We start from the raw sequence: 12,403 nt of genomic DNA on the forward strand, positions 1-12,403 counted from the left end.
CCTTTACCCTTCTTTCCTCTAGGCATAACTTGCATTTGAAATTTCATAGCTCTAAATGCATGTGAACTCTTACGTAATAGTCTATATCTATTGGATTTCCTTTACTTTCAACATGCGAAGCAAATTTAGTCAATTATTCAACAATGATCACAGCATGCATTAAGCCCATATTGTTGCACACTCTCATCATGTAGGAGCTTTCTTTTCCTTGCCTACTTAATGGGTGGAGGTTCACAACTTGGTTCTCTAAATGAATTGACCAAATAGCATTGGCTCTAATTTTCACTTAGACAGTTTCAATTTCCATATGCATGACTTAGGAAATTGCATATTACAAAGCTTGAGCAAAGCCTACATTTTGATGTTGTGTTTATGAACACCCCAATGCAAAACACATGATAAGGGTGGCCAATTGTGGATATTTTGTCCTAGCACTCATCTATAATGTGTTCATAAAAAAATGATTATTTTTTATCAAATGGTAAAATTCATGCAAGTTTTGAGGCTCGCAAAAAGTAAAGGGAGTGTAGGGGAGACCCTCCAAAAGGAAACTGGCTACCTAACAAGTGAATAAATGCCTCAAGTGATAGTGGGGACAAGAGGCAGACAGTGGGAGGGAGTGGGAAACAAGGGAGGTGTCCCCACCAATGAGAGACCAATATGACATCCTCCATTATATTAATTCTCAAGCCTTCCTATTGGCTAGTTTCCCAACTTTGAGATCATAAGAGATTTCTTAACGGCCTAATGAAAGAGGCTCTTTTTAAATCCAAATCTCCCCTATTGAGAACAAACTTATACAAAGAGTTAGGGCCCTTACCTCCAACTTCACATTCACCTAAATTTCATTGGTTGGAATTCACATTCTTAGCCAAACCCACACATGCACATACATGTCCAAGTTCTTGCTTACAATACACAAGAGATTTCAACAGTGTTGTTGTATAGTGCCCCACTAGCAGTGATGAAGCAAAACCTCCATGATGTGTGGATCAAGCCATACCAAATCAAGAAGTGCTTTGACAATGGCACCATCACCTTGGAAGTCCAAGAAGGGAACAAATGCCAAGACAAATCAAGGACCTTGTCACTTCTCAAGAGGATAGTTTTTTGTTGTAATGTTTATTGCCAAAGAATCAATGTCGCACTTTTAAATGGCAAGCTATTTTTTGATTAGTAGATCCTTCAGCCTAAGAGTGTAGATATTCTTCTTGATCTGCTCCATGTGATGCTCTCTTTGGCAGCAATAGTATCTAATTCCTCTAACTCTTTTTGAACATCCTTAAAATTTGTGTAACCTCCAAGTCTCCTACAAGTTAGGCTAAGTGAAGGAAGAGGTTAAGAAGATGATATTGAGAGGGGAAAGAGGATCTTTAGGATTCTACACCACAAGAAGAACTCTTTTTGCACAAAGAAGGTTGTGGGTGAAAGGGGGATAGTTTGGGAGGACTTTTGGGAGGTGCTTTGGTGTGTGGGGAGACTTTTGGTCATAATTGCATATTTTTGGGGCAAAATGTGCCGAGGTATCAATTATTTTGGTCATAATTGCATATTTTTGGGGCAAAATGTGCCGAGGTAAACATGAAGAGTCACCTCATGGGTACAAATCCCAAAGGTCCATTACACATCAAATTAGGATTAATGGTGCAATTGGCTGAATCATGATAGATAGATGCACCAAAATGGTTTGCAAAATCATAGTAAAGTACAGCATTAAATTGCCATGATCTCAATAAGAGAAAATCTAATAATTCAAAAAATCCTTGCCTTGAAATGCCATAGATTCAAGAAGCAATACGTTTGACCTATGCATTTCAAAGATAGAATGACATTCATATACAAAATAATTTGCTATTTTATTTTAGAACTCTAAGGTCATGTGTTGCATACTTTGAGTGACTCTGTGAAACATGATTCAATTATAGAAAATAATAATATGTGACGCATCTCCCTTTAAAAACTTGACGTTGTAGATCTTTGAGGCTATGTGGTGCATATTTTGGGCAAAAAATGATTGAGATTTCATTTCTTTGTGTCCTTTAGGATGTCACACGTGGAAATTTTTGTTCTTCAAAAAAGCATGCAAAAAAATTTGACCTCACTTTTCTCATTCAAACTCTCTACAGATGCACTCTCTCTCACCTCAGTGACCTCTGTAAGACAAATCCTCCCTTTGCTTCAAGCCAATTGAAGCGCAAAGAGGCCAACAAGGGTGACAAACCGACAGCAAAGAAGACAAGGGATGAAAAGATAAAAGGGTTATAGATCAATGCATCTCCACTTCATTCATCGCCACTCGCAACAATCCATTGGTTCCACCCCACGAGCCTTTGAATTTTTTAAGCTCTCGTGGAATGCAACATTCGATTGAGAGGTTACTATAGAAACAATAAACTTCTATAATGAGTAGATTAAAAGAAGTGACATTCAATGGGGCCAAAGTGGCCTCTATCTTCAAGTTCCCAAACATAAATGACAATTTTGTTGAACCCACTATCCAAAAAGAAATGACAGTCATCAGTGAGGCCAAGGTGTCCTTTGTCTTGAAGATCCTAAACATAGACGATGCTTTTTCCAAACTCTAAACCACCAACTATGACCTCTTCAACAGAGATCAATGGCTACAAGAGTAGGGCTTTGTGACTAGCAAGGTCAAGGATGGGAAGTGAATAACTTCTTTAAATTCCTCGTAAAGCAAATTCAATTCAAGATCTTGGACACTTGCATGCCTAGGATGTTAATTCAAAATGCATTTAAAGTTGTGGGAGGAGCGAAGGTTAACTGGAACAAGCTACTAGTCATCAAATCAACAATCAAGTTATGAAGCTAAAGTCAAGAAATAGAAGGCCTCACCAACAACCCACCCAACAACAAGCCTAACCTACCTAGCAATAGCTAGCCACCAAAGCCTCAAGACAAGGGAAAATGTCCATATGAAGATAAGAAATAGGAAAAAGCATCTCAAGATCACATCTACTAAATATTTGCAAGATCACTCTTATTGCATAAGGTTTTCTCTCAACCTTGCATGTCTAACAAGACCCATATAATCCTTATTCTGTGTGTGTGGGCATATTCGTAAAGCGTCCTTCCAAAGGCTCAAGCAATCCTCATGTCAAACCCCTATCTTTACACGTCCGAGTTGGGATCTTAGATCGATGCTTCAAACTATGCAATACATTGTGCTTTAGCCAAACTCTTGGAACACAAACTCATTTTTATCCAGTTCGTATCACCAGTAAACAACTCAACTATCCTAGAAAGAACCACACTAACATCGAAACGAAGAAATTGGCTATGGCAAACTCCATCAAGAATTTTACTAATCCTTCCTTTCCAAGCCTTTTGTATTAGTAAACAAGCTATGCACTACATGAAGCATAAATACCTAAATTTTTTAGAGGGGCTTCTTGACAATTCTCGAAGAAATGCCTAAAACGTGTTTCTAGGACAAACCCTAGAAACGTTGCTTGTGACTCTATCCAACTCATTCAATTTGACAAGAATATATGCAAAGAAACTCATCATCTGAGAAACTTTCATGAGATCAAGAAACTGTAAGGCCCTTGCTTACTACCAAATCACACAAGGATCACTGAAAAAACAAGGTCAGTTGGTTCACAACCTAGGTAGAATAGAGGGATGGAAGAAGGAATTAACTAGGCAGTAATATACATGAGGAGTTGACAAGGCACTATTTACATTCGTATCAATGATGCTAGCAAAGATCCTTTCCATGGCACATAAAAAAGAAAGAGCCTACCTTTTCCTTTTTGACCAAGATCTAAATGATTAGTTATTGTAAGGCTAGAAGGAGCTAGAAAGTCGGGGTTCAGAACGTTGAAGAAAGAAAAAGGAGGAGAACAATATTCCCTAAGATAACTCACAACCACAAAAAGAAACAAGAATTGTAGGTAGTAAAGCCAAGGTTGACATCCTTGACAAGCTAGTTGTCGACCTAGGGATACTAAAATCTTCGATGATGAATCTACCCTTTCCCCTTAACCAATCGAGGGTTCAACCATTAATTAGGCGACTCAATGCCCAATGATGCATTGCCACCCACAATAGATAGAAAGGAAATTCAAAAGTTTTAGAAATGGTATCAATAACTTCCAAGTTCCAAGTACCACAAGCAACAAAATTCTAATTGCCAAGGGTAAGCAAAAGTATACAAACCTAACTAATAATTTAGCCAAAGCCATGGGCACCCTACACTGCACAAAAAGATCACCATATTTATCTACATGCTGTAGATATGATCCACAATCATATGACAGATCAAGTCAAAGACAAATACTCACCAAATAGTTGAAGGAGAACTATAATGATGTAAAAGGCTTGATCTGAAATGTAGCTATTGCATCCCTAAATGATCTAAGAGGGCCCAAATTGGAAAAAAATCTTAATATAAATTTGACAATTCCCATGTTTCTAGACTCATCAACCAAGCTTTTAGTGCTTATGAGCCTTTCTCAATCGAAGTGTCATTGTTTCACATGAGGGCTCCACAAACATTCCTTCAATTTCTTCTAGGGTTCAAAGGCTAGTTCAATTTTTTAACTAATTTCATCACTATGGCAAAATATGATGACATTACCATTTGATATCATGATGGCAAGCTGAAAAATTGGAGTTTAAAGTAGAAAACCTGCCATTATTTTAGTTCTGGTCAAGAGACTAAAGGCTCATCACATAGAAAGGTAGATGTAGGATAAAATCAGCCCAGAACATGATCCACAGTCACATATACAACATAGCATACCCATTGTCTTGTGAGGAGCTATGAAAACAATCTTGAATTCGTAGTTTACAAAATGCAGTGTGTCATGATGTACACAGGTGGTCATTAGTCATTGACACCCATAGAGTCTAGAACATACCCTCCTCCACACGATGCCTATTAGGATAGACGAATACCATGAGAGCCCTTGTTTTGCGTACCACTGTTATCTTGCTCTGTTGTCACTTTTTCAACTGCCCTCTATGTAAGCTTCGTTGCATCTTCTCTCAGCTTTGTTATATAATACATTGTCAGCTTCATTGCATCAATCTTGATGCTTGTGACCTTGGCCCATTACCTACATACGAGCTAAGCTATTGTTTCAGATTAAAAGCAAAGAAACACCTGTTACATAAATTGCACATTAAAAGCTTCGGCTTTATGTAAAACATATAAACTTAGAAGAAATCTCAAATAAAAAACCAGAGACCTGTGCCTCATTGCACGCTATGCTCTTCGCTATGTTCAAAACGGCATTGTGAGTTGTTGCATTTGTATTGAGACCCATGCTTGTGTTTGCCGTGTCACCTAGCCCAATATTCTACATGTGAGATTAAAGACTTGGAGATTTGCTAGTTTAAGGAAATGAGACAGTATATTGCACATTAGAAGCTTTAATATTATGTTAAAATTTCTAAATTTACAAATCAGGAGATAAAATCTCACATCTCAGCAACCAGAGATGTAATTTATGCTCTTCCCAAAACTCTCAACCCACTTGTACAAATGATGTCAACATTATTAGATGCTCTTACTAGCTTCTGCGGTTTCTTTTCTCCCTCTCTTTTTCCTTTTCCCTGTCCTTGTCTTTACCCCTTTCTCGCCCCTTATCTCTGTCCCTTTCATGATTATCTTTATCTCGACTGTATCTCTCTCTTTCCCTATCAGCTTCCACCTCTGATTCAAAAATACTCTCTCTATCATTCTCATGTTCCCGATGTCGTTCCCGTTCTCTCTCCTTGGCAGACTCCCTTTCTTCTTCTCTTTCTCTGACTCGATTTGACCTGTCTTTGCTGAATGGAGGACTCCTGCTGCCACTTTTGCTGCGGCTGCGCTTCTTGGAATGAGAAGAATTTCTTTTCTCCTCTCTCTGATCCCTCCTGCTCCTATCTGCAAGACAAATCATTACACTGAAGTAAAATGAATGTTCAACCCTTGGAAAAAACCCAGCCAGAACTTGCCCCATCTTGAATCACCTTTAAAGGATAATGATTCAATGCCTGCTCAGTAGTCAGGCCTCTTTAAAAAATGCTTTAATATTCTGAATTTCAGTCAATATTAAAGGAGCCAAGTAGTCAGTTTTACCTTGTATACGAGAAGAATCTCTCTCAACATCAATGTCCCCTTTCACATATTCTTCAGCTAGTCCATACTCCAATTCTAACCTTTTTCTATGCAGAAACACCTTTTTTTCAATATCCTCTTTATTCCATATTCCAAAATCTTCAAGAGACTCCCGATATTCCATGATGGCCAGCTCTAACTGTCGCAACTTTTGCCTGTGTCAACTTTCAATTGCAATATTAAATAAAAATCCAGTAAAAGCTCACACAATCTTCACAGTTACAAGACACAGTGATGATCAAATAGAACAGACTGTAAAGTCACATTGATAAATTAGAACAAGCTTCCCAGTCTTTAAAACATGGCACTTATCAGACTGAATTCCCTCTCAACATATACTCTTTATGCTAGAATCCCAGGATATAACTCAGACAGTAAAAGTGGACGTATGTATACCAGCCGAGATGTGTTTGCTTCGGTGGTATCTTCTTCCATGTATGTATATACCTAGATGAATCCAGGAACATTCCCAAACTCATCCTCTAAAAACACAACATAGTGCAGTTTCAATCTCACGATAGTCACTCGTAAGATTGAAAACCATAAACTCCATCACGCATAGCAGGGACTAGCTACTATGACATCCCCACTGACGTCATCAGCGCCCAACAGTGGGTGTAGACCACAGTATAAAAATATGCTATCACACATACAAATCCACACAACCACACATACTTGAGCATCCATTTATACAAAGTCTTCGTACTGAGTTTCTGTCGGCACTCCGGAGGTGAAGGGCAAACTCAGCCATGACGAAGGCTAGCACTAAAGGAGAAGGCTAATCAAAAAGTAGTCCAAATCTCTTCATTCAAGCTACAACTGCTTGAAGTCTAAACGATTTCATTTTAGTCTCTCCCAAATGAGCATCTAAATCTGTCAATGGTCTATCAATGGCAAGCACTTTTTAATTCCTCAATCAGGATTGTTCTCAGATAATCCCAGAGATTCAACAGACAGCAACAATCGTGCAGATATTAGTCAAGCTTATGTAAATTTGGATGTCTTCTTCAAAGATTTACTATTAGCAGTGATTAACCCATTCTATTGTTCATATTCTTGTGACTCGACATTAAATCAATATTCTCGGTGGAATGAAGTGAAAGCAATAGAAGACAAGAAGGAGATGAAGGATAGTCCAGGGATGGTTATCAAAATAAACCTGCGTTCCTCATCCATGCCTGGGTCACTTCTTGCAACAGCAGTACTCTCAACAGAAGCCCCCTGCCTATGGCCCTTCCCTGAGCTGTTGCTGACATCTTCACTTCCAGACGAAGAATAGCTCAAGCCCACATCATTTCTCTCCGCCCTTTCATTATCACTCCCATCATCTTCACGACTCCATTTTGAAGGGGGCAAATTGAGCTTCCCAGAAATATTTGCTGAAGATTTGATTTCAAGTCCAGAAATGGTTGTTTCTGAAACAAAAGCTGCAGTGCTGTCCTTTCTTAGCACAGTACCAGGATCTTGGAGCATCGCACTTCTGGTTTCAATGCCATCACTTTTGTATCCAGTCAAGGCTGTTCCAAGTTCAGCAGACTCATGTCTAGCATTTTGCTTGAATTGAAGAGGTTCGTCCCTATCACCCTTTCTGAGACTCTCATCACGATACCTTTCTTGTTGCCATCTGCCGTTTAATGCTGGCAAGTTCTCTCCTGACTTCCATATGCTATCCGCCCTCGCTCCATGTATCCCACCATCTCCGCTTGCACTGGCTCTTCCAATGCCAGCGGACTTGGGTCCAGACCTGAAGTCATCTTCCTGCTCCTGATTTCTCTGCTTTTCAGCTTCTTCTAAGCTTAGAAGACGAGAAACCATCACTTCTATACCCCCACGCGTGGACAGACCATTGTGTCTACAACGTCTTTCAAGCTCTGCAAGCGGTAAATTAGACAGTTCTCTGGCTGCTGCTCCCTTGCCCATTGCAAGAGCATAATCCTGTTCAGCTTCAGTACCAGCCCCACTTCCTAACCCCTTTTCTTCCATACTTACATCCTTGACTGGTGGTGCATCTCCCCAAAGAGAGTGAAATTCTGGTACACCAGAGTTCCCAGGACGCAAAAAAGTAGCTTTTAACCCATTGACATAGGCATCTGAGAACAGAAACCAATCTGACCAGACTTGGAGGACTTTCATGACGCGCTCCTACAATGCACACGAGTGGTACAAGTCCACCATATACAGGATTAATGACTTTATAGAATATATATACAAAACTCCAGCTTAAAAACAGATCATCATTATCATTTATAGCCAGTTCAAGTTCACTATGACATCCATCCTCCACTTAAGTAAGCTAGAAGTTAAAAGCTCAGAAGGTTGAAAGACCAAGGATAATATGCTTCTGCTATGGATTTATAACCATCAAAATTATTTGCAAAAAGTAATTCAATGTGGATAGGGAATGACAATATCAGACAATGGCCTTGTTGCACCATGGAAGATCATTGCTTGAATGCATACCTTCAAGGCCTCGGCTGTTATACGTCCAGAGATGTTCCTGTAAAGTTCATTGAAACTCTCCATAATATCTGGAAGAGACGCCTCTAACTTTGTTCGATATGCTGAAGCATTTTTTACAGGGGCACTACTATTATGAAGAATATCTGACACTAACATGAGTCTGGCAACCTTGGTAGGAATAGGAGTCTCCTTCAGTGTGAGAGATTCAGTCAACACTTCCACCACCTTCCCGCAAATAAAGAAAGTTACTGACTGGTATAATGCACTTGACTCAATTGTACTAAATTACAATCACCACTACCATAAACACTAGCACGCATCCAAAAAGCACCTCTCCAGCTGCATCAGCATTGTCCAGAGCAAAGCCCATTGCTTCCTTGATGAGGCTTTTCTCTAAGGTTAATGCCCGAAGCATGTCTTCAAACTCATCCCGCTGGGCATCTGTCAAAGCGCGTTCCTGTTCTACTCTCTGCACAAATTTAATTGTCAGGTTCTGCCACAAACTTATTCAAGACAACCAGTATGATGTCATACCCTGTGTGCATGTAAACACATGGCAAACCATTGTGGGAAAAGACCATGTTCATGCACCAGAAGTAGAAAGGACATAATGACAACTAGTAATAAGTTAAACCGATATGCATACATGGCTGCATAATTGCCTTTAATTTACAGAACAAGGATAGAAAGTGTCTCCAACTGTGAACAAATGCACATTTTAAGCTACTTTGTTCTGCATTAATAGCTTTGACAGAAATAATTGAGATACAAGCCCTCCTAACATTGCTGAAAACGTATGCCCTTGCTGAAAGCATGCATACTAAAAATAACAGACTTGCATGATTGGTAGCAGATCCATACGGACTATGCCAACTTGCTAATGGAATCCACAAAGAAAAACATCCTGTCTTGAAAAATTATCGATCTCTAACTCTTTGCAAGGGAAAATATGATAATTATTGAGGAAACTGGACAAATTACTGAATAATCACAAATGTAACAATAATCTGCAGCAAATTGGATGAGCTAGTCATACATGTTCTACAGAACGTGCTGCTTACAACTTCCACTGCATAGAGTGCGGAACTGTTGGCAGAGAGGGCTCACATTATTTATCACACAGTCGGCAGTCAAGGCCAAATAAATGCTAAAAGATCTTTGCCAATTCCACATTCACATTCTCTATTCGAGATTCTTAGAACAGATTTTACCAAGGAAAATATGTGTGGTATGTGAATGACAGTTACAAACAAACAACCATAATAATACTTTTTTTTTAACATTTGAGAAATTTCTAGTACGATACTTGAAGACTGGCCAGCCTTTCATACCATAAAATCGTGAATTCTAAACTAATAAATTAGTAGCATACTCTGCCTCCCCCAGCTGCATATGTTGTTCCGAAAGTCTTTTCATGCTCTGGGCTTTTGCTAGAGGCTTGTACAGGAAGAGGAGGAGGTACCCATCTGAGTATGAAAATCCAAACTTAGTATTATTCCTTGAAAGTTTTTCCACCACAAAAAAGGATAATTAAAGTCAAATAGTTCTAACTGTGAATGCACTCAAGAAGCTAAAGTATCCATTTACTCACCGTCCACTCCCAGTGATCATAATAAAGGGTTCTGTTCGCCATCTCTGAAGCGTATCACCCTGAATTTCATAGTCATAAGCATCAAAAGCCTTATCAAAAATGTCTTATTACATCTAAAAACTATTTCTTATTACATCAAAATGTCTTATTACATCAAAAATGTATTATTACATCTAAAAACTATCCATCAAACATGGAGAATATTTGGTGCACTATGTTTACCTGTGCAAATGAGTACAGACGCCATACATAATATGTATGCTCTTTTGAACCCAAGTCGAACAAAAAATCAAACATGGAATTCCCACGTCCCCTTTCCATAATCCCTTGTTCAAATGCACATCCATCATCCAAGACATACAAAGCCATAGTATCTATGACATGCTGCAAGCGTTTATCCTCTGGAGGTACCACCTCAATATCTGGAATGTTTGGCGTTACCACCTGAACATATAACAGAGCTCAGAAACCATACAATACAAAATCTACACCTGAATGTGAAACATAGCCAATGTAAATAATTCAGGATTGCTCAACAAACATTGCACGGCAGACTACAGAGATGCACTATCTTGAATTCTCTCACAACATAGAGTTTGAAACATTTGCAGGTAAAAGTGGCTGCCTAGCCTCCCCTTACTTTATTAAGGAGCTCTGAAAGGACAAAAATTTGTCCCTTCAAAAACAGCAAATGACAGAAGCAACACAACGCAGTCAAGAAAACATAATGCCAGAGGGCGTAAACTTTCTGTTGCTATTAAGAAATACCAGTTATCTGAAAGCAGATATTCTACATGATACAAGCATGCATATATTTGCAAGGGCAAACTAATTATTTTTTTATTAAGGGGAGCACATGTGCATACATATGTTTACACACAGCACACATGCACATACACACTGTGCATGCATGTGTACTTGTAGATGAACCCAAAGTCATCCGCTAAAAGTTAGACAAATATTGTGATGACCCACAAGAATAGAAATCATAAACTGAATCACTCCTTACAGTAACTAGCTACCACGACATCCTTCCCGAGGTCATCGTAGGTGTAGACTATGCACTCTCACACAAAAGCACATATCCACACACCAGTGTAACCAGAAAACGCGTTTCGGGCAGTAGAAACATGAAGAAACGTTTCTGCCCAAAACGATTCTAAGAAACGTGCGAAACGTGGATTTTTTTTTTTTTAATAAAAAATCCACTATTTTTATTATTTATATAAAATACACTAATTTGACCACGTTTCTAGGCATTTCGCCTGTCAGAACCTTGAAACGTTTCTTGTGACACTACCACACACCCACACATGAGCATGGATTTGTACAAAGGTCTTGGTACAGGATTTCTGTCAAGATTTTAGAGATGAAGGGCAGACTCATCGAGAATCAAGGGTAGCACTAGCTGAAAGGCTTCTCATCCAAGCTATGACAAATACAACAATACGGAAGGCAACATTAAAAGCAGAACATATTCATTGCTATATATCTGCAGGTTGCAACTTTGGCAGGGGTGGAGCGTGGGTGGGTGTGGGGGGCGACAAGCGCGTGCGCGCACACACACACACACAGCATTGAAGGAGAAGAAAAGTTTTGATCTGAGCAGTTCCCAAAGCCAAAGGAACATAACAAACACACAAAAAGGTAAGTCCCAAGGCAGAAGGAAAAACGGCAATGAGAAAGAGGGCAAAGAGACAGATAGAGGAAAGACAAAAGGTACAAAACAAGAGGGGAAGGCGTTTAAATAGATTAGGTAAACAAAAAAGTAACAACAAAGGAAAAGATGTTTCAAAGCCTATCATTAAACCCTAGACTTGTTCACAAGCAGCCTGAATAGCCTAACAGTAAAATGGAACTTAAATTTTATTGTTAAATTTTCTTTTTAAAAATAAAATTAAATTAAAATTCTCCTTACCACTTCAGATGTTTGGCTAGATACAAGACTTGTTGGAGCGCCCGGCCCAGACCATGCGACATTAGCTTTAATTCCCTGCATGAAATCAATCTAGACACATGAGAAGTACAAAGAGCATCCTGCTTGTCAACACAAGTGCTCATAATATAAAGGCTGTCAATCACATCAGCTCTAAAACACTGGAACACTACACACCAGCCTTCCTAGCTTATGTTAATCAATAATCGACAACTCCTACAGACCCAAGGAGGCACAGCAGCTATATTCAAAAATAAAACATAACAAGCTTAGGCAGCAAGCAAGAGAT

The 12,403-nt window shown here is 39.1% G+C and overlaps 1 protein-coding gene across 4 annotated transcripts in view; it reads right to left on the reverse strand.

Annotated features, from left to right (window-relative positions):
- Positions 1-5,247: 5,247 nt before the first annotated feature.
- Positions 5,248-12,403, reverse strand: part of LOC147902107 (protein RRC1-like) — a 67,637-nt gene continuing 60,481 nt past the window's right edge. For 3 of the 4 annotated variants that reach the window (XM_087374679.1, XM_087374681.1, XM_087374682.1), the window contains 9 exons: positions 12,097-12,171; positions 10,401-10,622; positions 10,179-10,237; positions 9,960-10,053; positions 8,919-9,056; positions 8,588-8,812; positions 7,287-8,269; positions 6,089-6,282; positions 5,380-5,893 (listed from right to left, as the gene is read on the reverse strand). In XM_087374679.1, the coding sequence (XP_087230805.1) occupies positions 5,538-5,893; positions 6,089-6,282; positions 7,287-8,269; positions 8,588-8,812; positions 8,919-9,056; positions 9,960-10,053; positions 10,179-10,237; positions 10,401-10,622; positions 12,097-12,171 (2,346 nt within the window). In that variant the 3' untranslated portion in view covers positions 5,380-5,537. Of the gene's footprint in view, positions 5,312-5,379; positions 5,894-6,088; positions 6,283-7,286; positions 8,270-8,587; positions 8,813-8,918; positions 9,057-9,959; positions 10,054-10,178; positions 10,238-10,400; positions 10,623-12,096; positions 12,172-12,403 lie in introns of those variants that run through there. The other variant, XR_015541002.1, reaches the window with a different exon arrangement.

This window comes from Dipteris shenzhenensis, chromosome 5 (genome assembly GCF_047967505.1).
Source record: "Dipteris shenzhenensis isolate YYH24624 ecotype China chromosome 5, Dip_SZ_1.0, whole genome shotgun sequence".
Lineage (NCBI taxonomy): Eukaryota > Viridiplantae > Streptophyta > Polypodiopsida > Gleicheniales > Dipteridaceae > Dipteris > Dipteris shenzhenensis.